Here is a 25,447-nt window from a genome sequence, read left to right on the forward strand (position 1 = left end):
GCCTGTAATCCCAGCACTTTGGGAGGCCGAGGCGGGCAGATTACCTGAGGTCAGGAGATGGAGACCATCCTGGCTAACACAGTGAAACCCTGTCTCTACTAAAAATACAAAAAATTAGCCGGGCGTCGTGGTGGGCGCCTGGAGGCCCAGCTACTCAGGAGGCTGAGGCAGAAGAATGGCGTGAACCCGGGAGGCGGAGATTGCAGTGAGTGGAGATCGCGCCGCTGCACTCCAGCATGGGTGCCAGAGCGAGACTCCGTCTCAAAAAAAAAAAAAAAAAGAATAGGCGGGGCACGGTGGCTCACACCTGTAAATCTCAGCACTTTGGGAGGCCAAAGCGGGCAGATCACCTGAGGTCAGGAGTTCCAGACCTGCCTGACCAATTTGATGAAACCCCTCTCTACTAAAAATACAAAATTAGCTAGGCATGATGGCAGGCGCCTGTAATCCCAGCTACTTGGGAGGCTGAGACAGTAGATTTGCTTGAACCCGGGAGGCAGAGGTTGCAGTGAGCCGAGTTTGCGCCACTGCACTCCAGCTCGGGCAACAAGAGCGAAACTCCATCTCAAAAAAAAAAAAAAATAGAATAGCAGGAAAAAGCAGAATATTAGTCAGGAAAAAAAAAAAAAAAAAAAAAAGCCTTTCTAAACATAAAGAGAGAGAGGAGAGAAAGAGCAGGAAAAAAAAAGATGTGAAGAGACACCAAATTGAACAATCTGGGTGGAGAGAAGAGTTCATGTGGGAAAGCAGTAAGAGGCAAAGCTGGAATGGGAGAGGTTGGTGATGAGAACTTGAAATATTCATCTTTTAAACATGAGGCCTTTGTATATTACCTAACAAGGAGGTGCTGACAGTTTTACAGGACAGTGTCACATTAAGACTGATGTTTTGGAACAATCTGGTATTTAACATTGATGGCTATAAAAATCAGAGATAAAAAACTACCATATAGATATAAGGAAATGAAGTTGAAAGGCAGTAGTGAAAACAGAAAGAACAGGACATAAGAGACTAACTGCTAAAGACAAACAAAAAGTATCCAGGAATAAAGCAAAGAGAGAGGGTCAAGATGGAAATCAAGAATAATCAAGCCTACATTACGAGGTAAACAGTAATATCACTAACAGGAAAATGAAAATCAGAGGCAGCACCAATTCTAAAAGCAAGATCGAAAACTCAGTTTTAGACATTGAGTTTGAAACAATAGCAAAAATATCCAAGTGGAAATATCCAATAAGCAGCTGGAGATATAGGACTCTGGAAAGAGGTCAACAGTGGATGTATCAATTTGGGATTCTGGTCACATCTAAAAATATCATCCTCATTTAATAATTGAAAACACTTTCCTTTCTTCATAGCTGCATTACCCAGTAGTGAGCCAGCCTTAAACTTAATATAGCTGCCTCAGCATGATGGTGAAGCTCCGTTTTAAATTGCAGAATATAGTGCTGGTATTCACATTTTAGTATTATAGGAAATAAACAGAAACTATTAGTAGAACAGCTGTAAAAGGAAAATTATTTGATTTTAAGATAACTATTATACAATGTATAAATAATGGATTCTTATTTCCTGTATCAATAAAAAATGGCTAATATAGGTTATTTGGCATTTAAATATTAGCTGTGAAAAGTAAATGCTCATTATCAGGATTACAAATTTATCTATCATACCTACATATCCACCTAGCACTTATTTACTGCCTTTACATCCATTTTCATAGATGACCTTTATAACATCGTGTCAGACACAGTCCTAAACATGCATTCTGTCATTTAATCCTGACAACCCTCTTACCCTATTTTACAGATAAGGAACTCAAGAAAGGATATCTTGCCCAGGGGCACATAGCTGATAAGTACAGAATTATAGCTCCATACCATCTTGCTAAACAGGCTCAAACATAATAATGATGTGCCAAGATCACAAGGGTGGAAGGTGGAAGACAAGAGTCCAGGGGTTGCTTCCATTTCATTAAAACATACCCACTAACTAAGTTGTGAAAGTAAAAGTTTTAAATAAAAGACTCCAATGCAAGGAAAAGGGAAAGGATCCATAGCCAATCAAAGACTGTTTCAAGAATACAACAAAAACAGATTTTTCAGCCCTCAAGAGAATGTAAAACTTCATACTGAATATAAAATAGGTCATTTTAAAAACAAGTCTTCAAGAGCTAAATATACTTAAAAGAAAACTTCAAAAGCGTCTATCATTTTACCAATGGTATAAGACTATTTTTCAAGTTTGGAATTGTACCACGTTAAAAAAAAATTAACTGGCCAGGCACAGTGGCTCACGCCTGTAATCCCAGCACTTTGGGAGGCCGAGGTGGGCGGATCACGAGGTCAGGAGATTGAGATCATCCTGGCTAACACAGTGAAGCCCCGTCTCTACTAAAAGTACAAAAAAATTAGCCGGGCGTGGTGGCTCGTGCCTGTAGTCCCAGCTACTCGGGAGGCTGAGGCAGGACAATGGCGTGAACCCAGGAGGCGGAACTTGCAGTGAGCCGAGATTGCGCTACTGCACTCCAATCTGGGCAACAGTGCACAACTCCGTCTCAAAAAAAAAAAAAATTAACTGAAACAGCATATTAGAAAATAAACAGCAAAATCAAAGATAAGAGGTTTCACTCTCTCCCTAACCTCCAGAACACAAAAAGTAAGAAATTAATACTGACAGAACGGCTGAGTGAAATACCACTGCTAGAACTGCAAAGGATACCAGATGAGTTTTTTTTTGTACACCACGACTTAAGCAGAACATAACTTAATCATGTTACTCTAAGTCCTGACTAGACCTAAGTTTTGAAATTGACATCCACCTGAAATGCCTGAGGTACAGGTAGAGGGAATAGAGACAGTATTGCTCAAGGCAATTTTCTATAAAACTGGGTTAGCTACCAGTTGCATCCACATTCCAGCAAGTGACACAGATTTATTTAAAGCAATAAAGGGGCAGGAAGCAGGAGGGGAGTACATTTCAGAAATATCATCACACTAAATCATAGGCATACCACCTTATTTTCCAAATCTAAAAGATAGTTTCTAAAGTAATTACTATTATAGAACTTCTAAGTTTCAAAGAACTCCAATTAAAAGTAAGCCACGGACTCTGAACTTGAAATTAACCAAAAGACATAAAGATGATCAATAACATTTAAAACTTCATAGCACTTAAAATAATACATAGTACATAAAATAATATTTTATTTCTACTTCCTCTCACTTTAAGTTACCTCAAGGAGAGCAAGATACTTATCAAAGTATCAAAGAAAGTTATCAAAATGGCAAAAAAAAAAAAAAAAAAGGTTTAAACCCACTGTTGACAAGCATGTACTGATATGAATACTCCAATACATGACCAAAGGGCAAGGATCATGTCTGCCTTATTTACCATGATAAGAATCACTAGGGCCTAACTCAGTGCCTGGTACATGGTAAGGAAAGATTTGATGAATAAATAAAAATGTTATTAAAAAAAAATTCTAGTCACTAGCCTTTTCCTGAAAGTACTCCCAGGTTTCAAATTTCCCCCTCAAGTTTACTACCTGATTCTGCGCTAGTAATCATTATTTACTCCTTGTACATGCTTTGAGAAACTTTAGTTTTCTCTGGGCCACACTTAATTTCTGTGATAGCAATCCCTCTCAAAACCAAGTATGTTTTCAGTTTACCTACATTCACTACCTACATTCATTCTGAAATTTGGTAAAAATTTGGGCTTCGAGAAAGTATAGGCTTTAGATTTTAAAAGAATCGGTGGAGTCCTAATTTTACCACTAACTTTTTTTCTTTTTTCATTTTTTTTTTTTTTTTTTTGAGAAAGAGTCTCACTCTGTCACCCAGGCTAGAGTGCAGTGATACAATCTCGACTCACTGCAACCTCCACCTCCTGGGTTCGGGCAATTTTTGTGCCTCAGCCTCCCGAGTAGCTAGGACTACAGGTATGTGCCACCACACCCAGCTAATTTTTGTATTTTTAGTAGAGATGGGGTTTCACTATGTTGGCTAGACTGATCTTGGACTCCTGACCTCAGATGATTTGCCCGCTTTGGCCTCCCAAAGTGCTGGGATTACAGGCACCAGCCACCATGCCCAGCCCAGCCATTTACTTGATGGGATCTTGAGTTCAGTAACTTCTCTGAGTTTTAGTTTCTCCATATTCCACAAATGTGCTGCCTACTCCTACTCTGACCTCAACTTCCTCCACTTTCCCCAGGCCACTATGTTCCAAACACCCAACTCTTCCTGTTGCTAGAGTATGCCAGGTTCAGACCTTTTGGCCCGTGCACTAGAGGCCTTCTGCCTCTAATGTTCCTCCCCTTAACTGAATGGTTGGCTCTTTCCATTCAGATCTCAGTTAAATGTAACTTCCTCAACACCCTTTCCATGACCACCCACTCACTCACTGTAGTTTAATTCTCTAGATAACAACTATTACTATCCCATAATATTTTATTTCTACTTCCTCTCACTTTAAGTTACCTCAAGGAGAGCAAGATACTTATCTGTTCTGTGTCACTAGTACCTGGAACTGTGTCTGAAACACAGTACGCACTCAAATATTTACCAAAGACTGTATAGTACCTGCACATAGAGCCTTGCCTTCCAAGAAGGTACCAATTAAAAGTTAGCTCCCTCCCTTCTACATTACCAAACAACATGGTAAGTGTGGTAGAGCATTCCTGAGCTTAAATTACCACCTCCACTCCTCCTATTACCCTATGAGGCCAAAGCACCACTTTTGGGCTCCAGATCTTTATAAGTCATCAGCCTACTCAGCTCTTCACTTGGATGTCACCAAGAAACCTAACTCAAAATGGGAGCCAGATTTCTCAGTGACCAGGGGAGTTACAAATATGGAAAAAGGAAAGACTAGAATGAACTCTGTGGTGCTGGTTGAAATGGGAAGTGTCAGTATAAATACATGATGTTTCAGATACATATTTCTTTATATAAATATGGATAGCAAAAGAAATAAATTTAGCTATACACTATGTATATGTGTGTGTTTGCTATCTGTCTACTAAGTAATACTGTTAGCAATAAGCCTAGCAGCTATATCTTGGTTTCTAATACCTTTCCCACCAAAAGCAACAGGGTTCCTTGAAGAAATGTTTCCAGGCCTGGAGCAGGGAAAGTACAAGATATGCTTTGAACATCTTTATTTTGTGTATATGCCAGAAAGTAAGGAAATGCTAACAAATAATGGAGCCATGTCAAAAGAACATAGGATCCAGATGGAAGGGATGCCATTGGCTAAAACTGGGAAAACGTAAACATCAGAATACATAATAAAGAATTATAACCCACTGAATAAAACACGCATCAATGAGTCTATCCTGACACAAATAAATAACACACTAAAAAAGAAGCTCTTTCGGCCTGGCGCGGTGGCTCATGCCTGTAATTCCAGCACTTTGGGAGGCCAAGGTGGGCAGATCACAATGTCAGGAGATCGAGACCATCCTGGCTAACACGGTGAAACACTGTCTCTATTAAATACACAAAAAATTAGCCAGGCATGGTGGTGGGTGCCTATAGTCCCAGCTATTCGGGAGGCTGAGGCAGGAGAATGATGTGAACCCGGGAGGCAGGGCTTGCACTGAGCGGAGATTGCGTCACTACACTCCAGCCTGGGCTACAGAGCCAGACTTTGTCTCAAAAAAAAAAAAAAAAAAAAAAAAAAAAGCTCTTTCTTGTGGTATAGTATCAACAAATAAATGGAAGAAAGGATAGTAATCAACAGCAATAATCGGTTCGAGCAAGATCATTACTGGATTCTAAAATGGTGGGTAACCGTTTAATGAACAGCATATTTTGAATTACCTCCCTATAAATTACTTATTAATTTAAAGTGGAAAATAATTTTGTAATGGAGAAAACTGGCAGATACCACTTTAACCAGGTGATCAAAGTTAACATCACCTATACTGGAACAAACATTATGTGTCCCCTGATATGATTTACTGAGAATACAACATCTCTTCCACAGTAGTCTACCAGGCTTCTATAACTTGAACCTTATCAAATTTGAATAAAGAAACCTTAAACAAATCCAAATTTAGAGACATTCTATAAAATAACAGGCCTATTGTTTTTATAAGATAAAAAGTACATTTTAATAAATAAAAAAATCAACATAATGCTCAGACATTTTGCAGGTACTGGGAAGGAAGACTTCCCACGCCTCCCCTGCCTTCCTGGCATCACTGTGTATGAGGGAGTACGTCAAGCTGTTCTGATCTTGGAAGAAGTGGGGTTAAGGAGACTCTCATCTGTCTGCATATCTTTGCTCTGGGGCTGCCTGGCTGCCAAGTGATTTGTCTCTGGGTACCTCTCAGGCACCCCTGCCCAAGTCTCCTGTGGAATGCAGGGATGGTGCTGTGCAGAGAGGCAACAGCGCACATCTGCTGACAGAGAGACAACTGGTGGTCGTGGTAATGGCAGTGACAAGCAAGAGGAGTAGAGGGGTGGGTCTGCCAGAGAGGAGCAGGGAAGAGTGAATGGAAGCGAGGGAAGAAGGGAAGTATGAAAGAGGGAAGAAAGCCAGAAGATAGGGTACACCAGAGGGCAGAAGTAGTAGGAGTTTAGGAGATGGTCTCCAGTTCCTAGGTCTCCATCAGCTCTTGTCTGAGGGCAGGACTCTTGTGTAATTTGTTTTTTTCCTACTGTCTAGGTATTCCTACCAATATCAGCACCCGTGTAAGGATCTCATCATTGTCCCAGTCATTTGGACCAAGGGTGGAGGTGGACACCTGCTAAATTAGGGCGCAACACTCCAGAGTAGAGAAGAGGAATACACAGAAGGAGGCACCCAGTCAGCTCCTGCAGAGAACTGGCTGCTTATACCAGACACACAAGGCAAAAGTTAGCCAAGAGCTAAGACCATGCCTAAGGAAGGGGCTTGATACCCAGCCAGCACACAGCTAAGGGTCCTCTATCTTTGTTTGTTTGTTTTTTGAGACAGAGTTTTGCCTCTACTGCCCAGGCTGGAGTGCAGTGGCACAATGCCAGCTCACTGTAACCTCCACCTCCCAGGTTCACGCAATTCTCCTGCCTCAGCCTACGGAGTAGCTGGGACCACAAGCAAGACCAAGTAACTGGGACTACAGGCACACACCACTGGCTAATTTTTTGTATTTTTTCGTAGAGATAGGGTTTCACCATGTTGACCAGGGTGGTCTCGAACTCCTGACCTCAAGTGATAAGCCCACCTCAGCCTTCCAAAGTGCTGGGATTACAGGGGTGAGTCACCACGCCCAGGCTGGAAGGCAGAGTGAAGAACTATTCCAGGTTAAAGGAGACTTAGGAGACATCACAACTAAATGCGAAGCATGATCCTGAATTGGGAAATAAAATAGCAATAATGAATTTCAAAATAATTGGCAAATCTGAATATGGGCTGTGAATCAGATAATAATATCACATCAAGGTTAAATTTTCCAATTTTTAAATAAGCTTATGTTCAGGAACTATCCTTCATTTTAGGAGATACACACTGAAAGAGTGTGGGGTACAATATCTCCTAACACATTCTTAAATGGTTCAGAAATATTATATATATTTATATCCTATATATACGTGCAGACACACACATTACATATACATTGCTGGGCACGGTGGCTCATGCCTACGATCCCAGCACTTTGGGAGGCCAAGGCAGGCAGATCACTTGAGGTCAGGAGTTCGAGATCAGCCTGGCCAACATGGTGAAACCCTATCTCTACTAAAAATACAAAAATTAGCTGGGGGTGGTGGCACGTGCCAGTAATCCCAGCTACTCAGGTGGCTGAGGCATGAGAATCCCTTAACCCCGGGAGTTGGAGGTTGCAGTGAGCCAAGATCGTGCCACTGCATTCCATCCTGGTAACAGAGCAAAACGCTGTCTCAAAAAAAAAAAAAAAGGCCAGGCGCGGTGGCTCATGCCTGCAATCCCAGCATTTTGGGAGGCCGAGGCAGGTGGACCACCTGACCAACATCATGAAACCCCATCTCTACTAAAAATACAAAAAAATTAACTGGGTGCGGTGTCAGGTGCCTGTAATCCCAGCTACTTGGGAGGCTGAGGCAGGAGAATCACTTGAACCTGGGAGGCAGAGTTTGCAGTGAGCCGAGATTGCGCCATCGCACTGCAGCCTGGGCAACAAGAGCAAAACTCTGTCTCAAGACAAAAAAAAAAAAAAAACGCGTATCTCTTTCTCTTTCTCTTTCTCTCTCTCTCTCTTTCTCTCTCTCTCTCCACACACACACACACACACACACACACACACGCATTTGTGTGGGAGGTAGGAATGAGAGAGAATAATAAAACAAATGGGACAAAACATTAACAATTGGTAAATCTGGATAAAGGGTATTTGGGAATTCTTTATACTATTCTTACACATTTGAAATTATGTTGAAAAAGTTACAAAACTTCAAAATGCCCCAAACCAATCTTTTATCCTACACTTGATGATCTTTCAGTGTTCCTTACATCAATAAAGTACACCACAATCCATCAAGCTGAACAAGTCAGAAACCTAGGAGTCATCGTTAATGCCTCCCTCTCCTTCAACCCATAAATAAAATCCATTACAGAATCCAGTCTAAAGTCTTCCCCTTCTCACAATCTCAAGACTCCAGGTTCTGGTTCTCCCTAGTTCAGGCGACCAGCACTTTTTATCTTAGCTACTACATTTACTCCGAATTGTGTCTTCCCACATTCACTCTGCTCCCCGCTCCAAACCATTCTCTACTATAGCCAGAATTTGCTTATTTCCCATAAGCAAATTTGGTCATGTCACGCATACCACCCCCATCCCCAAGGGTTTCCAATGAATTCTCACTTCTCTAAGGATTAAAATCCTTCCTCTGGCCTACAAGAATGGAATGATCTTATCCCTGCCAGTCACATTCAGTTCCTGGAAACCATGCTCTCTTCCACTCCAGAGCCTTTTCACATTCTCTGGAATGTTCTCCCTATTCTTTACCCCCTTTCAGATTCTCAGGGGCCAGTGATCCATTCTGTCTGGTCCAATTTCCCCCTCATAAAGAGAAAGAATATAGCATTTATCCTGCTGTCCCTGTACCTGAATGTAATAAAATTTTACTTTTGAGACTATTCAATTCTATTATAAATAAAGATGAATACGCTTGTAAAATGTAGATGAAATGTTTGAAGATATTTTAAGTATAGATAAGAAGCTAGTTTTAAAAGTTTGTTAACATATAATTGACAGAATTTGTTAAATAAAGGTAAGCAGTTAATAGCACACATACATTAAACGTAGAAAGGGGTGGAAAAAACAAGATACCTAATATTTATGAGGCACCTATGTATTAAATATTCATGATACACTAAATATACTAAGTACTAAATATTCATGACATAGTAAATATGCATGACACTAAACAACAAGAGTCAATGAACACATGAGCACAATATTCATGAGTCCTTAATTCAGCTACCCATTGGTGATGAGCAGTCTGGCCCATGTGTCCTCTGCCCAAGGAACAAAGCCCGTGGCTATCATCAGGCTTATGGCAAGCTACAGCTGTGGCAGGCTTCCTTGTCCCATGTCTAATAGAGCAAGTGTGTGGCACTGGCCTGTGTCTCTGTGGGCCTCTTTGTTCAAACCTCAGTTCTAGTCCTGGTGACCACACTATCAGCAGAGAAGGCTAATGTAGTAGAGATTGGACATATGAAATGTATATACTGCAGGATTCAGGCAGTGTGGTCCTTCCTCCCTGTTTGCACCCTATCCTAAGTGTTTTATCTCATCCTATCTCTTTCCTCTTGCTTCTCTATAAAAACTGATTTTAACAAATCACATAGTTTGGGCATTTTAAGTTGTTCTGTGAGCTTTCTGTTCTGTGACTTCTAGGCTAGTTTTGTATGGCATGTACTTAGAGGCTACCATTGGATCAAGGTAATTTCCCACACAGCACTCAGGGTAATCAAATAATAAAGGGAAATTTATTTTTAAAACAGCATTCCAGCTAATAAATACAGAAGTCATGACAGAGAGAAAACTAGACATTAAGTATCTCGTGGTAGAAGTACACATCACCTATAAAGTATACCAAAAAAAAAAAACAAAAAAAAAAACCTGAATACAATCAATCCTCTAGATCTAACTATCAATTTATAATGAATACACAGGACAAAGAGAAACTTATTAATATCATGGAGTTCCAAACTGCAGGAAACTTTATAGGACAAATACTCTGGTTTATCCAACAAATAAATTGCAAGGAAGATAAAATGAGATGGGAGCCTATACATTAAGAAAAAAAATCTTCTGGTCATATATACTTGAAAAAAAAAAAAAGAAAAAAAAACACAACAATGTAAAGAGATATCAACCAGTTGCAAAGTATGGCCTTTAGATGGATCCTGACTAGAACAAATAAAACTGTAAAATAAAAATAAAAAATATTTGGCCGGACGCGGTGGCTCACACCAGTAATCCCAGCATTTTGGGAGGCCGAGGTGGGCGGATCATGAGGTCAGGAGATCTAGACCATCCTGGCTAACACGGTGAAACCCCATTTCTACTAAAAATACAAAAAATGAGCCAGGTGCGGTGGCGGGTGCGTATAGTCCCGGCTACTCGGGAGGCTGAGGCAGGAGAATGGTGGGAACCCAGGAGGCGGAGCTGGTAGTGAGCCAAGATTGCCACTGTATTCCAGCCTGGGCAACAGAGTGAGACTCGTCTCAAAAAATAATAATAATAAAATAAATTTAAAAATAAAAAATACTGATGAGACAATCAGAAATCTTCATATTGATTTGATGATATGGAATCCTATGATTACAACAGTGCTGTGATGGCTGTGCCATGATTACATTTTAAAAAGGGAGTGGACTTACAGAAATACATACTGAGATATGTATAGATGGGATGACACGATGTTTGCAATTTGTTTCAAATAACTGGCAGTGGTGGGGAGTGTTTAGAGATGAATCAAGATTGGCCATAAGTTGATGATGGCAGGGGCTGGATGATGGATACATGAAAGATGATTGTTGTTGTATATATTTGAGATTTTCTATAATCAATCCTTCTGTTTGAAGAGAAAGAAAAAAGCAAGACAAGAGTGTAGAACTTTCAGTGATTAGAGAAGAACTCTGAATGGTATGGTACATAGAACTGCTACAGCCATTTTCTACCATGAGACTAGACAGCCTAAGAATGAAATCCACACATGAACAAGGGCACAGCTAAAAGAATCACAGAGAAATGAAGCTACAGCCCTGATCAAATCAAAACCAAAGCCCATCCCACTTGAGGACTTTTTCAGAAACAATAAATCCTCTTTACTATTTGTACAATGTACAAATGCAATTTGAGGTGGATTTTTTGTTACTACAAGTGAGGACAGCATAACTGATACAATCTCCCATTTACTTTAAACCTAGTCATGCTTCTGTCTCCACATTCCCCTCAAAATGTTCTCAGCAAAATCACCAATAACTTCCTTGTTGCTAAATCTAATGGATCTTTTTGAGAGTCCTCGATTAATCTTTCTCATCTACACCTCATATTCCTTCATCCTCAATGTTCTCTTCCCTAGTCTTCTAAGCCTCCACATTCTCCGGTTTTCTTTCTAATTACCCTATGCCTAGCGCCTTTGCTGGTTCGCCTGTCTTGGGTCCCTTCTTTCTCCATACTATCCCTCAAAGTGACTGGCAGTCAGCTGGGTGGGGTGGCTCACACATGTAATCCCAACACTTTGGGAAGCCAAGGCAGGAAGAGTGCTTGAATCCAGGAGTTCAAGACCATCTTGGGCAACACAGTGAGACTTCCTCTCTACAAAATATTTTCAAAAAAATTAACCAAGCATGTAGTCCAGCTACTCAAAAGGCTGAAGCAGGAGGATCACCTGAGCCCAGAAATTTGAAGCTGCAATGAGCTATGATCACATGACTGCACTCGGCCTGGATGACAGTGAGACCTTATCTCTAATCAAAAAAAAAAAAAAAAAAAAAAGGAACTAGACCGGGCCTAGTGGTCCGCTTGTAATCCCAGCACTTTGGGTGGCCAAGGGGGGCAGATCATGAGGTCAGGAGATGAAGACCATCCTGGCTAACACGGTGAAACCCCGTCTCTACTAAAAGTACAAAAAATTAGCCGGGCGTGGTGGCGGGCACCTGTAGTGCCAGCTACTCGGGAGGCTGAGGCAGGAGAATGGCGTGAACCCGGGAGGCGGAGCTTGCAGTGAGCCGAGATCACATCACCGCACTCCAGCCTGGGCGACAGGGCAAGACTCGGTCTCATTAAAAAAAAAAAAAAAAAAAAGTGACTAGTGAGTGGTAGTCACCTACTTTTTAAATTTTAATTACCACCTATAACTCTCATCCCTGAGGTCTTCTAAGCTCCATACATGAATTTCCACAGGCCTAATGCACACACCACCATTTTGTATGTTCCTCAAACTCAATATGGTTCTTTCCCCCTTCTCTCTTAAACACACACACTGGCCCTCTTCCATTGTTCCCTTTCTCACAAAATAGAATCAATCTTAACACTTCCCAAAATCTCATCTTTTCTTCAACATATCCAATCAATCACCAAGCCTTATCCTTTACATTCATCCACTTCTTTCCATATCCACCACTACCATCCACATTCAAGACGCCATCATCTCTCACCTGAACCATAATAACTTCCCAACTGGTTTCCTCCTTCCCAACTCTTGGCCCTTCTCCAATTCATTTTCTACTGTTTCCAAAACATCTTTTTAAAAATTGTGGTAAAATATACATTACATAAACTTCACTATTTTAACCATTTTTAAGTGTATTCCAAGAGATTTTCTAAAAACAAATCTTCTGATGATTTCATCTTGCTTAAAACAAACTGACTGGCTCAGGGTCCAGGTGGGAAGAAGACTTCTCACAAGATCTACTCTTTCATACCTTTGAGTTTTGAATCTGTACCTGTATACCTATTTTAAAAAACTTTTTAACTGTTAATAAATTTTCAAGAACCTATAACAAAGACCTCTAGCATCTATTTTTTTAAAGGGTAGGTAATAGAAAATATTTCTGCTGTTTCAAAATCTGTTGTGAGACAAAATTCTATAAAACATGTAAATTAGAAATAAGTTTACATGGTCAACAGTCTATTTTAATATCATCATCAACCAGGCATGAAGGCTCACGCCTGTAATCCCAGTACTTTGGGAGGCCGAGGCAGGCAGATCACTTGACCCCAACGTTCGAGATCAGCCAGGCCAACATGGCAAAGCCCCGTCTCTACTAAAAATCCAGGAAGACTATAACTCAGAGGTTAAGATACAAATTTCAATATCACAAAGGCTTAGACTCTAATTTTGTTTCCACCTCTTACAAGTTGTATGATCAAGGGCAAGTTAGTTAACTCCTCTAAATCTGTCTCATTGTTTATTTTAAAAAGGGTGAACAATCATGTATTTCCTAAATTCTTATTTTCAAATTGAATATTTGTGAAATCAGTATGTCTTATAATTAATTTGTACTTCAATGTACAAAAAAACCCTTTTTAGATCACAATAGTTGCCTTATAATATTGATAGCAGTGATTCTCAACCTGGGCTCCTTTTGTTCCCCAGGAGACATCTGGAGATGTCTGGGGACATTCTGGGTTGTCACAGCTGGGGTAGGAGTAGGGGTGGAGATAGGGAACACTACTGGCATCAGGTGGATACAGGCCACAGATATTGCTAAAATCCTAGAATGTACAGGACAGCCCCCAACAACAAAGAATTATCTGGCCAATAGTTCTGCAGTTGAGAAATCCTGTTTTAGAGTCTTAGAAGAAATAAAACAATATCTACTTAATAGGTTCATTCTCCAAATTAAAATAAATGCATATAAAATGCTTAGAATAATAATTAGCACAAAGTACATGTTTAATACATGTAATAGTATTTTTTCTTTTTTTTTAATCCAATGTGCTTAGGATAATTTAACTACTAAATAAATACCAAATTCCTCCACCTCACCCTTCACATAATTCTGTCTGTCTGTCTTTCAAGCTGGCTGTCTCACAGCTTCATTACATAAACCTCATCCAATCAATCCGGTCTCTGTTGTTTCATTAGCACTACCTGAGTTTCACAACTCCATGCCTACATACAAACCATTTCCTCCATCTACCATGCCTACTTTCCATTCAGCCTATAGCTTAAATACCACCTCCACTAGAGAGGTCTTCCTTCACAGACCACTGATTGCTGGAAATGGCCTCTCCCCTGCCATCCCACTGCATCCTACCACCACCAGTCTCCCTCTGAATGTCATATTTCCAATTGTACAGCTCTTACCTCATTTCTGAACTCTACTGTGGTTATACATTTATCATACCTCCCCTACTAAAGCATAAACTCTTAAAAGAAAGGCATAGCTTAAACACATAGGATTTGACACTGTTGAATCAGACCATTCTCCTTGAAACTTTCTCCTTCCAGGGCTTCAGTGTTACTACACTTTTTCTCTGTCAATGGCATCACAGTTCAGCTTGTCAGTCAACAAATTTCAAAATCTCAGGTACCTCATCCTTCTTAAAACCTCACGTGACCTCATCCTCTTACACATTCCCTTTTCATTCAAATCATTTCCCATGTACACAGTCACTTCGAAATACTAGAGATTAAATCTCTGCAACGTTTTTTCTATCATTTGCCTCATTTCCATTTTTTGACTTCTACCCATAGAGAACAGTAGTTACAAGTACAGGCTCAAGTCAAATTCCCTGGGTTCAGACTCCAGCTCCATTAGTTGGGTAATTCTGGAAGAGTTCCTAAGCCCCTGGGCCTCACTTTCCTCATCAGTAAAATTGGAATAAGTAACCGTTCCACCTCAAAAGGCTGTCATAAGGATTTAAATGATACAGTATGTATAAAGTGCTTGACACACAGTGTAGGAGCTCAATAAATATTAGCAGCTTTATTTATTATTACTTTTTTTTTTTTGAGACAGAGTCTTGCTCTGCTGCCCAGGCTGGAATGCAATGGCACGATCTCGGCTCACTGCAACCTCCACTTCCCGGGTTCAAGTGACTATCCTGCCTCAGTCTCCCGAGTAGCTGGGATTACAAGTACTTGCCACCACGCCCAGCTGATTTTTGTATTTTTAGTAGAGATGGGGTTTCACCATGTTGGTCACGCCGGTCTCGAACTCCTGCCTCAAGTGATCCACCCGCCTTGGTCTCCCAAAGTGCTGGGATTACAGGCATGAGCCACCATGCCCAGCCTATATTAGCAGCTTCATTATCATACCCCCCCTACTTCAAGACCTCATGAATTTTTTTTTTCTTATTAGTAAATTATTCTATTGACTACAAAGTCAAAGAGAAAGGACCTCATCTTTTGCCCAGACTCCTGCAATAATGTCCCAAACTGGCCCCTCTGCTACGGGTCCCTCTTAACCACAATGCTACCTACTGCTCTCAACAATCTTCATATATGCACAAGAGTCAGACCTTATATAGGACTTTGACAGCAAGATTTGTTAAGATAGACAAAGAAATGTAACAAGGTATATTTATAATAAGAAATATTTTATATCACTAAACTAAATGGGATACAAAGGAAAATAATAGTCGAGAAGATTGAAGTGATAAACTGACACTAGGAAGTGGGCCTTGAATTCCAAATTCAAGAGTGTCACAAGAGGTTTTGCACCTACCATTTCCCCCAAAGGATTTAAGGGAACAGAACATTTAAAGAAAATTCTGTAAAATCTTTGCTTAAATGGGTTAAGCTCTTCAAATACAGAAAAGGTACAAATAGTTGAACTACTTCCTCCTTTGCAATTTGGATTATCTATTTACTGTTTCAAATTCATCTATAAAAACTTATTCTTCATTTAATCAAACCCGTACCTGCATTCTTCCACAAATTAAACTCTTAAAATTTGGACTATTTGTAATACTTTTGTAATACTACTGTAAAGAGAAGAAAATGATTCAAGGCTCCTAAGACTTCAAATTAAGTAAATATTCCATATCTGCTTTCTAGGTATTACAACATCAGTGTTTTGTGGGGTTTTTTGTTTTCTTTTTTTTTAAGTTCAATTACTTCGTTCTATGCTCACAATTTACTTCTAGCTATGATTTTAAATGACTTTTACAACATACGGTTATAAACTTGACTAGTTTTTCAGTACATCAAAAGTTAGAAAGTTTCTAACAGAAAACACCAAATCAGTGCCTGAAGACCCTGTAAGTCATTGTTAAAGGAGTGATTTTAGTAAATCATACTTGAAAGCTGGGTTAATGTTTTGAATAACTGAATATAATTAGGTAATATCTTTGAAAAATGCTATTAACCTCCCCTGCATAAGAGTATCGGCAGCAAATAAAGAATATTTACATTTTAAAAATTCCTAATTTTTTTCTTTTCTTTTTTTTTTTTTTTTTGAGACGGAGTCTTGCTCTGTCCTCCAGGCTGGAGTGCAGTAGCCGGATCTCAGCTCACTGCAAGCTCCACCTCCCGGGTTCACGCCATTCTCCTGCCTCAGCCTCCCGAGCAGCTGGGACTACAGGCGCCCGCCACCTCACCAGGCTAGTTTTTTTGTATTTTTTAGTAGAGACGGGGTCTCACCGTGTTAGCCAGGATGGTCTCAATCTCCTGACCTCGTGATCCGCCCATCTCAGCCTCCCAAAGTGCTGGGATTACAGGCTTGAGCCACCGCGCCCGGCCACCCTAATTTTTTTCTAGTCATTCCGTATAAATTTATGTTTTGAAAGACTGTTGATAAAGAATAAACAAAATGGACAAACATAACATTCTTAATAATGTATTAATATATTGTTACTAAGTCACTTAAGGTCTTCTAAACTTGTTTTTCATCCCATTTGAATATGGTCTTTTCATCCATTCCAACTGCTGCCAAAGCAAATGTAATAGCCAACAATATCATCTATCAGAAAATGAATTAAGATTTGCACAATTTTTAAAGAAAAAAATACTATACTTCAATATGTACTATGTGCACATTTTTCACACTTGCAGATAAAACGGTTATTCTGCAGAATGATATAGAGTAATAAGCAAAGACTTCAGAGTCAGACATGCAGAATACATCACTTGCCAGATGTTTAATCTTGTGCAAATTAATCTGTGAGCCAGTTACCTTATCTGCAAAATGAGAACAGTATCTACAGGGTTGCTGCAGGAATAAATGAGGTAGAGTGCTGGGTATCTAACAGGAGTGTTCCACCTCCACCAATATCTTATTACCCTTTGGAGTCAGACCTCAAATCAAAACTCATTTCTGCCACTTACTAACACTGTGATAGTAGTAAAGTTAACCTCTCTATGCACTGACTTCCTCCTGTTTTTTAAATGGAACACACTACCTACATTAGAGAGCTGTTTTGAATCCCTAATGTACAACTTAATGCAAAGCATCCAGCGGCAGACATCAGATTCCACTGATACTAGATTTCCTTCATTCTTTTCTTCTTCAGGTGTGTTCAGTGTGTTCAAGTGGTCTAGAATCCACCAACCTGGCTGACACATATCCGGAAAGTAGGCCATTTTCTAGTTGGAAGCTTTTGTGTATGCATGGCAAAATTTTGACATCTGTATCCTATAAGCATCCTCTCAATTCCAGATGGAAAGAAAATATTTCTCTTATTCCCTTTGCCTTCCACTTCATACATACTACCTTTCCACATAGGTGACTATGTAAATTTCCCTCTTTCCATGTTTTCTAAGCACTTAAATAGCCTTCATTTGCCATCCAAATAGATACTAGCTTCAGTGTGCTGCTTAAGTTAAAACCAACATACATCTATTATTCTCACTGCTTCTATCAGTGGTGCCAGAATGTTTTTATATAAAGGCAGTAGTTTGTGTTTCTTCCTATGAGTTACACTAGACATTTAATTTCAAAGAGATGTTTAAAATATAAATTAGTTGAAAAGGATGTATTATATTTATTCCTGATGCCAGTTTAATATCAAAGCATGAAAATTCAAGTAAAATTAAGGCTGCCATAAGCATAAAATCACACCAATGGGAAGTTTCCCCAAAAACAAATTCAAATAATTTTCCAAACACTGAGATTAATCTGCTATTTAAGTAGGGTGTGTAAGTCCTGAAGATACTCAGTTGTGTGTAAGTTTAAGCAATAAAACTGAACTAAACCATTTACCAAAACATTACATAGTACTAAAATTGGAAATTAGTCACCACCCCCCTAAAAAACCCTATATTTAACATGTGGAAACTTGTGAGTACTACGGAACTTTTCAACAAATATTTCATGTATCTAAAATTCACTAACTAGGGAATAGAAATCTTGTAAAATTACTCTTAAAAGTTACCAAATTACAGAAGCATCTTCCAATGAAAAGTAACTCTCTAATTTTTTTAGCATTTCACAACATGGGCTCCTAAAGCAACACTAAAGAATCACAACGGGAGGCCCTTTTCCTGTTATTTTGCAAAGACTGGGTTATGGAGGGAGTGTTTAACTGCTACTGTACTACACAATTTCTGTGTCAACAGCACTTGCCTTCAAAAAACTCCTCTATTAAAAAAAATCCCAAAGTAGGGAGTTTCTGTTTCTTTTAATTTATGAAGCCAAAATACATTTGGAAAAAAGAATATGCCTCACTGATAATATGAAATGAAAACAGCACCCTACAGTCAGCAAACTGAACACTGGTTTTAAATAATTGATTTAGTAAGAACTTAACATGTGTGCAGAAGGCTGATACAGCCTTAAAGAATGACAACAAAAATTAATACTGCACTCGACACAGGCCACCTTACATCCGACGGAGCCTGAATAGCAGCCATCATTACAAATGTCAAAATCAATACAGTACTATGCACTATACACCCTCTTGCAATAATAAAGAAACCAAGTCAGATTTCTTGGTGGTGTAATCACAATTATGACTGAGACAGAAATGTATGCAGCACAATGAAGAAAATACCACAAATTTAAACCACTCTATGTAAAAACATAAAATTGCTCACTGGGTGGTGGGGGGCAACATTTTGCCATCCAATAAAAGGAATCTGGCCAAATCCCACCTGATCATTCACGTGCCCTTCATTGAAGACCAAACCTGCTTTCCGTATTTCTCCTTTCTTTCTCTTCCTAGCCTCCCATCATCTCCCTGAACCTGTACGAGAAGACAGGCACGGAGAGGGATTCGAGAATCGGGAACAAAAACCGGGATGTGGACCACATCAGGAGGAAGAGGGGAGGGAAGGGGTGACACCACTAACCTGTCCCAAAGGCTTTGGCCACCAGCCAGGCCAGATTGCAGGCGATTTTGGCCCTGGAGAAATCATAGTGGTCAAAGGGCTTGATGGCTGGAACAATGAACGTCTTTCTCATCTCCCTGGGGTCTGCAGCATCCCCCATCTTTCACGGCGGCTCCTCGGGATGTCCCGGCCCTAACCTTCACATGGCGTGGCCTCGCCGCCACGGGGGTCGGGAGGGAGAAGCAGTTCAAACCATCGGGGCCCGGGCGACGTCCGCCCGGGAGCCGACGGGGGAGAAGCTCAGCTGTCCGCGCCGCGCGCCTGCCGCCTCCCGCGGGAGCCGCCGCCGCCGCCGCCGCCGCTCCCGGGCATAGGAATGTGGCGGCGCCGTCTCCGTCCGTCCGTCCGTCCGTCCGCGCGAGGTCCGCCCCGCGCCCGCGCCCCTCCGAGCCACCCGCCCCGCGAGCCCGCGTGTGAGCGAGGCCGCCTCCCCTTTGTCTCGGTTTAGTCACACGGGCTTGGGGGAGGGGGGAGGCTGGAAGGGCCCGGAATTTTAAGGGGGGGGGTGGGGGAAACCTTCAACAATCACGTTGTGGAAAATGTCCCCGCCATCGCGATGCCCGCACGCCCTCGCCTCCCTCTCCCCTTCCCTCGGAGCGGGGAGACCCCTCAGGTCCCGGGTGGGCGGAGGGACGAGCAGGACGAGGGGGAAGCACAGGGCGAGTTGGCCCACCCAGCGCAGCCCGGCTGCGGCCCGCGGGAGACGCAGCAGCGGAAAACGTCAAAATCACTGCGGCTCGCAGGCCGCCGCCGACCCGTCCCCTCCTCTGCGCTCCCTCCCGTCTCCGTCTCCTTCCCCTGCCGCCGTCGCCGCTGCCGTCTCCCGGGTCTTCCTCCCTTGCTGACGGCGAGAGGCCGCGAATCCCAAGCTCTCAGTTCCTGTCTTATCAGTTATGTCCTTGTAATTTTTTCCTGCCCCTCTTTCTGCAGCCCGCTGGGTCGTTCCCTCTCAGCCGCCGCCGCCGCCGCCGCCGCCGCTGCGGTTTTCCGGCTGCGGCACTGGATGGAGGAACAGATGCGGGGACTGAGCATGCGCCCTCGCGCGGCTCCGACCCCCGCCCCCGCCCCCGCCCAGCTTCCCTCCAGTCGCCGGCCCACTGAGCATGCCCAGCCTCGCTCCCCGCCCGCGCCTGGGATTCGGGGCGGCTGCCTTTTAATCATCGCCCTGTAGTACTCGCTTGAGTGGACATCCTCCACGTCCCTGGCTTTTGGCTGCTGCTGCCTGCACTGCTGAGAGAGGAAAAGGAAGACAGGGAGGAGGGAGAGGCCTGGCAATAGCTTTCATATTCTACTTAGTGCTTCATAGAAAAGAGTTGATATTTATTTAAAATGCTCATTATGTGACACACACTTCGCAGCGAACTTGACCTGCACTATCTCATTTAGCCCTCGCGAGGTAGATGTCATTGCTGATTGTCCACGAAAGAGAGGTGGAGGTGATTAGGTCATACATGGAACTTAACCACTGAGGATCTGTGGGGACTCCAAACCTGTGTTAATTTCATGATATCGAGATATTTTCTTAACTCAGTGCTCTCCACTTAAATTTTATCTCTGGGATGGGAACACATCCATCAATGCCTCCCCATTCGCTCAGAAAAGAGCATAAATTCTTTCACAAAGCAAGCTAATGCCCTTTGTGACCTGGCACCTACAGGCCTTTATAGCTTCATTTTGTCAGAACTGCTATTTTCTTCAATGAGCATCCCTTCTCAGATCTCTACCTCCTTGCTCAGGGTGGTTCCTCTGTCCACCCAGCTTACTCCTACTGCACCTTCAAACTCCACAGTAGTCACTTCCTCCATGAAGCCTTCCCTGATAGCTGCTGACAACTTTCCAGTCAGGGCTGTCACATAGGTGCCTCCCCCGTTGTTCCCAGAGCACCCTGTTCTTAATTCTGTCGTAGCATTTGTCACATTGTGTGGCAATCATCAGTTACTTGTCTGTTTTTCCCATTGATGACATGATGACAGTATATCTCCAGCACCTACACGGTACCCAGCCCCATAGTATAATTGCTCAATTAATGGACTACATGTGAATATTATCAAAGTTAACACACACTGAGCTTACTTAAATCACTAGCTCCTCACATCTCATTTTAATACATTATCTAATCTTATTTTAAAATTATTGTTATTATTATTATCGAGATGGAGTCTTGTTCAGTCACCCAGGCTGGAGAGTGATGACAAGATCTCAGCTCAGTGCAGTCCACCTCCCGGGCTCAAGCAATTCTCCTGCCTCAGCCTCCTGAGTAGCTGGGACTACAGATGTGCCCCACCACACCTAGCTGATTTTTTGTATTTTTAGTAGAGATGGGGTATCACCATGTTGGCCATGTTGGTCTCGAACTCCTGACCTCAGGTGATCCGCCAACCTCAGCCTCCCAAAGCCCTGGGATTACAGGTGTAAGCCACTGTGCCCAGCCTATTATTATTATTTTTCGAGACAGGGTCTTGCTTTGTTGCCCCTACTAGAATGCAATGGCGAAATCACGGCGCACTGCAGTCTCAACCTCCTGGGCTCAAGCAATCCTCCCGCCTCAGCTTCCCATATAGCTGGGACTACAGGCACACATCACTACACCCAGCTAATTTTGTTTATTTTTTGTAGAGATGAGGTCTCCCTATGTTGCCCAGGCTGGGCTCAAACTCCTGGACTCAAGGGATCCTCCCACCTCAGCCTCCCAAAGTGCTAGCATTATTTAATTTTAATCTTTATAAAATCCTGTATTATCTTCATTATACAGATGAGAAAACTAAGGCTCAGAAAAAAATTTAATTACTCTTATTTTGCACAGCTAGTAAAGGCAGAGGGCAGCTCCGTCAAAAAGCAGGTCCCTTTGTTTCTGTTTAATCCCTGTAAACACTCCTCCTTACACCTAGTAGGGCACAACAGATAAGGCTTGTTAACAATGTGGGATATGAAAAGAATGTGAGAAGAATAATATGCCACAGGGTGGTTGATGTAATTTTTCCAATAATTTAATTAATATTAATAGAGTTTTTCTCATGGGCAAGGAAGACCCTTTGCTGTATCACATGGAGCATAATAAAAATAACCTATAGATAACAGCTCACACAGCATGTTCATATGATAACTAATTTCCATATCTATTTTATGAAGTAGGAATTATCATTGTCTTCCAATTCTAGATGCAGGACTGAGAATTGCAAAGATTAAGTGGCATGGCCGAGATTTCATGGTTGATTCATATCTGAATCCGGCTTCAAATTCAAGCACAGGTCTTCTGGCTCCACTCCTTTGGCACTTTTCCCTGTGCCTGCTCTCTTTCTGCATTATGGAGGCTAACATGTACATAAATAAATTTATAATACAATGTAAAAGTTGTAAGTGCTGTAAGAGATATAAAGTGCCGTCAGGGGCCAAGCACAGTGGCTCATGCCTGTATCCCAGCATTTTGGGAGGCTGAGGCAGGTGGATCACTTGCAGTCAGGAGTTCAAGACCAGCCTGGGCAACATAGCAAAAACCTGTCTCTACTAAAAATACAAAAATTAGCCAGGCCTGGTGGCACACACTTGTAATCCCAGCTACTCAGGGGGCCGAGGCACGAGAATTGCTTGAGCCTAGGAGACAGAGATTGCAGTGAGCCAAGATCGCACCACTGCACTCCAGCCTGAGCAAACATAGCAAGATTCTGTCTCAAAAAAATAAAATAAAAAAAAATAAAATAAAATAAAATAAAATAAAATACTAGGTGCGGTGGCTCACACCTGTAATCCCCACATTTTGGGAGGCTGAGGCAGGTGGATCACGAGGTCAGGAATTCAAGACCAGCCTGACCAAGATGGTGAAACCCCATCTCTACTAAAAATGCAAAAATTAGCTGGGCGTGGTGGTGCACGCCTGTAGTCCCAGCTGCTCGGTAGGCTGAGACAGGAGAATCGCTTGAACCTGAGAGGCGGAGGTTGCACTGAGCTGAGATCACTGCCACTGTCACAGAGCAAGACTCCACCTCAAAAACAAAAACAAAAAGCAAACCAAAAAAACTTGCAGACAGACCAAATATAGGTGGAGAGATTGGGAAGGTTTCTTGGAGACATCTGTTGAATCTAATGTTCTCAAATGCAACTTTGACTGAATTCTAGAGCACATACATCATGTTAGGAAAAACCTATAGCCCAGAAAGGTTGAAGAGAGATACTGAAACATTTTACCAGTCATTATAATAATCTGCAAGCCAATACAAGATTCTCAGGGCCAGAAATCATGCCTAATCACCTTGATGTTGCATGTGACCTAGCGCAGTAGTTTGCTCTCATTGGGTGCTGGGTAAATACTTGTTGGATTTCATTGAAAACTATTTCAACCTAAATGAAGAAGAGAAGGAAACAAAGTACGTTGCTCCAACTTGTCCCTTGATTCAGTGGTGATGCATTTAGTAGAGATGGAACCCCAATTGGGAAGGAGTGTGTTTAGGAATGGGAGAAAACAAAATACCTAAACAATGAGCAGCTTTTACTTTCAGGGAGGCTATGAAACAACTTGAGGTCATAGTAGGAGGCTATTATTAAAAGGAAAACACCCTGAGTACAAAGAAGAAGGATTCATTTTCAGGGAGACAGACACTCTAATAGGGTGTTCTTTGTGTCACTTTCAGAATGATCCTTTTAAAAACTGGAAATCTCTGCAGAATATCACTGTCAAAAAGAAATGCTCTCCACTTCCCCTTAAGATATCTGACTTTGTTCAAAACAAAACCCAATAGTTCTCTGGACCTGCTTGTCCAACTGCACAGCTATCCCTCTACTTTTTATCTCTAGGCCTAGGGGCTCAGTTCATTGAGCAACGTTACCCTTATTCCCACACAGACAGCCCTCCTTCTGTCTGTTTTAAACGTGTTTCTCTTTTCTCTCCTGGAGAATTCAAAATGCCAGCCAGACTTCCTTCCATCTGGCGATCCTCTATTTCTCTGTCTGATAGATTCATAAGTTCATTCATTCATTCATCAGCCAGTACTGATAGAGCCCCTGGGTGCTGAGGATGCGACGTTAAACAGACAGCCGAAGAAGCAAAGTTTTAGTAAGAAAACTTGGAAACCTTATGGCCTGAGCAGCCCAACTCTCCTTCATTGTCATGTCCTTATCTCCATAAGTTAGAAGCCTTGTGACTTCACCTATAGGTGTCTTCAGTGTGTCCCCTCAGAAGCAAAGAAGTACTAAACCAGCAACCACTACAAGTAAGACTTCACGTTATTTTCTTAAATAGAAGGCATATATACATGTACTATCATTCACTTTCAATTAGTTATACTAATAGCAGGTAAGTTATTGGCACTCTCTATGTAGCAGTCCCTATCCTATAGTAACTTATTTAATCCCCACCACAGCCCCTATTATCATCCTCATTTGGTGGCTGGAGAAACTAAGGGGCAGAGGACTTGATTGTAAGTGGTGAAGACCTTATGTTCCTTTGAAACTCAAGGGACTAGAATAAGTAAACTTCAAATCAATCAGATTAAGAATGGCCAAGGGTGGGGATGAAGAGGGGAGAAAGAATGCTAAGCAAATTGATGACAATAAGAGGTTCACTTGGTTGAAGTGTAGCTGCCTCTAATAAACTGACATGAGATACAACAGTCTGTGCTGTATATCTGACAGTCTATCATTTCTGGACACACTCGTGGCTTTCATTGGAACAGCTAGCAAAGTTTTATAAGGATTACCTCATCAACCTTCACAACAGTTCTAGCAAGGCCTATGTAGTATGATGCCAAGTGTGTGGCTGGAATGACTGACACACCGGGAGGCCACATAACTTTGCAGAGTCACAATGTGAGTCAGTGTCTGAACCAAACAGAGAAACCCGGCTCTCAGGTGTCCAAGTATAGCACCATATTTTCCCGGACCCCTAAAACATTTTTCCTTGATTAATCCCCTACTCAAACCAAGACCCTTAGCCCCAATAATGGGCAACGCTTCTATTATTTTTAACATCTTTGAAGGCAGGTCAGAGTGTTGGGAGGTAACAGAAAAAGCACTAGGCTAGGAGCTTGGACTTTGGGTTCCAGTGCTGCTCTTTATATCTGCCATGTGATTTGAGGAAACACGTGCCACCTCCCTCCTCTCAGGTTTCCCCTGCAATAAAACAACAGGGTAGAACCAGGCACCTTCTAAAGTACCCTCATTGCCAATAGTCTACGATAGGAGAATGACATCCACAT

General features: G+C 41.8%; 1 protein-coding gene across 2 annotated transcripts in view; it reads right to left on the reverse strand.

Annotated features, from left to right (window-relative positions):
* Positions 1-20,286, reverse strand: part of CAMSAP2 (calmodulin regulated spectrin associated protein family member 2) — a 115,512-nt gene extending 95,226 nt beyond the window's left edge. For both annotated transcript variants that reach the window (XM_007989016.3, XM_007989015.3), the window contains exon 1: positions 19,221-20,286. In XM_007989016.3, the coding sequence (XP_007987207.3) occupies positions 19,221-19,359 (139 nt within the window). In that variant the 5' untranslated portion in view covers positions 19,360-20,286. The remainder of the gene's footprint in view (positions 1-19,220) is intronic.
* Positions 20,287-25,447: the final 5,161 nt, after the last annotated feature.

Source organism: Chlorocebus sabaeus, chromosome 25 (assembly GCF_047675955.1).
Source record: "Chlorocebus sabaeus isolate Y175 chromosome 25, mChlSab1.0.hap1, whole genome shotgun sequence".
Classification (NCBI taxonomy): domain Eukaryota; kingdom Metazoa; phylum Chordata; class Mammalia; order Primates; family Cercopithecidae; genus Chlorocebus; species Chlorocebus sabaeus.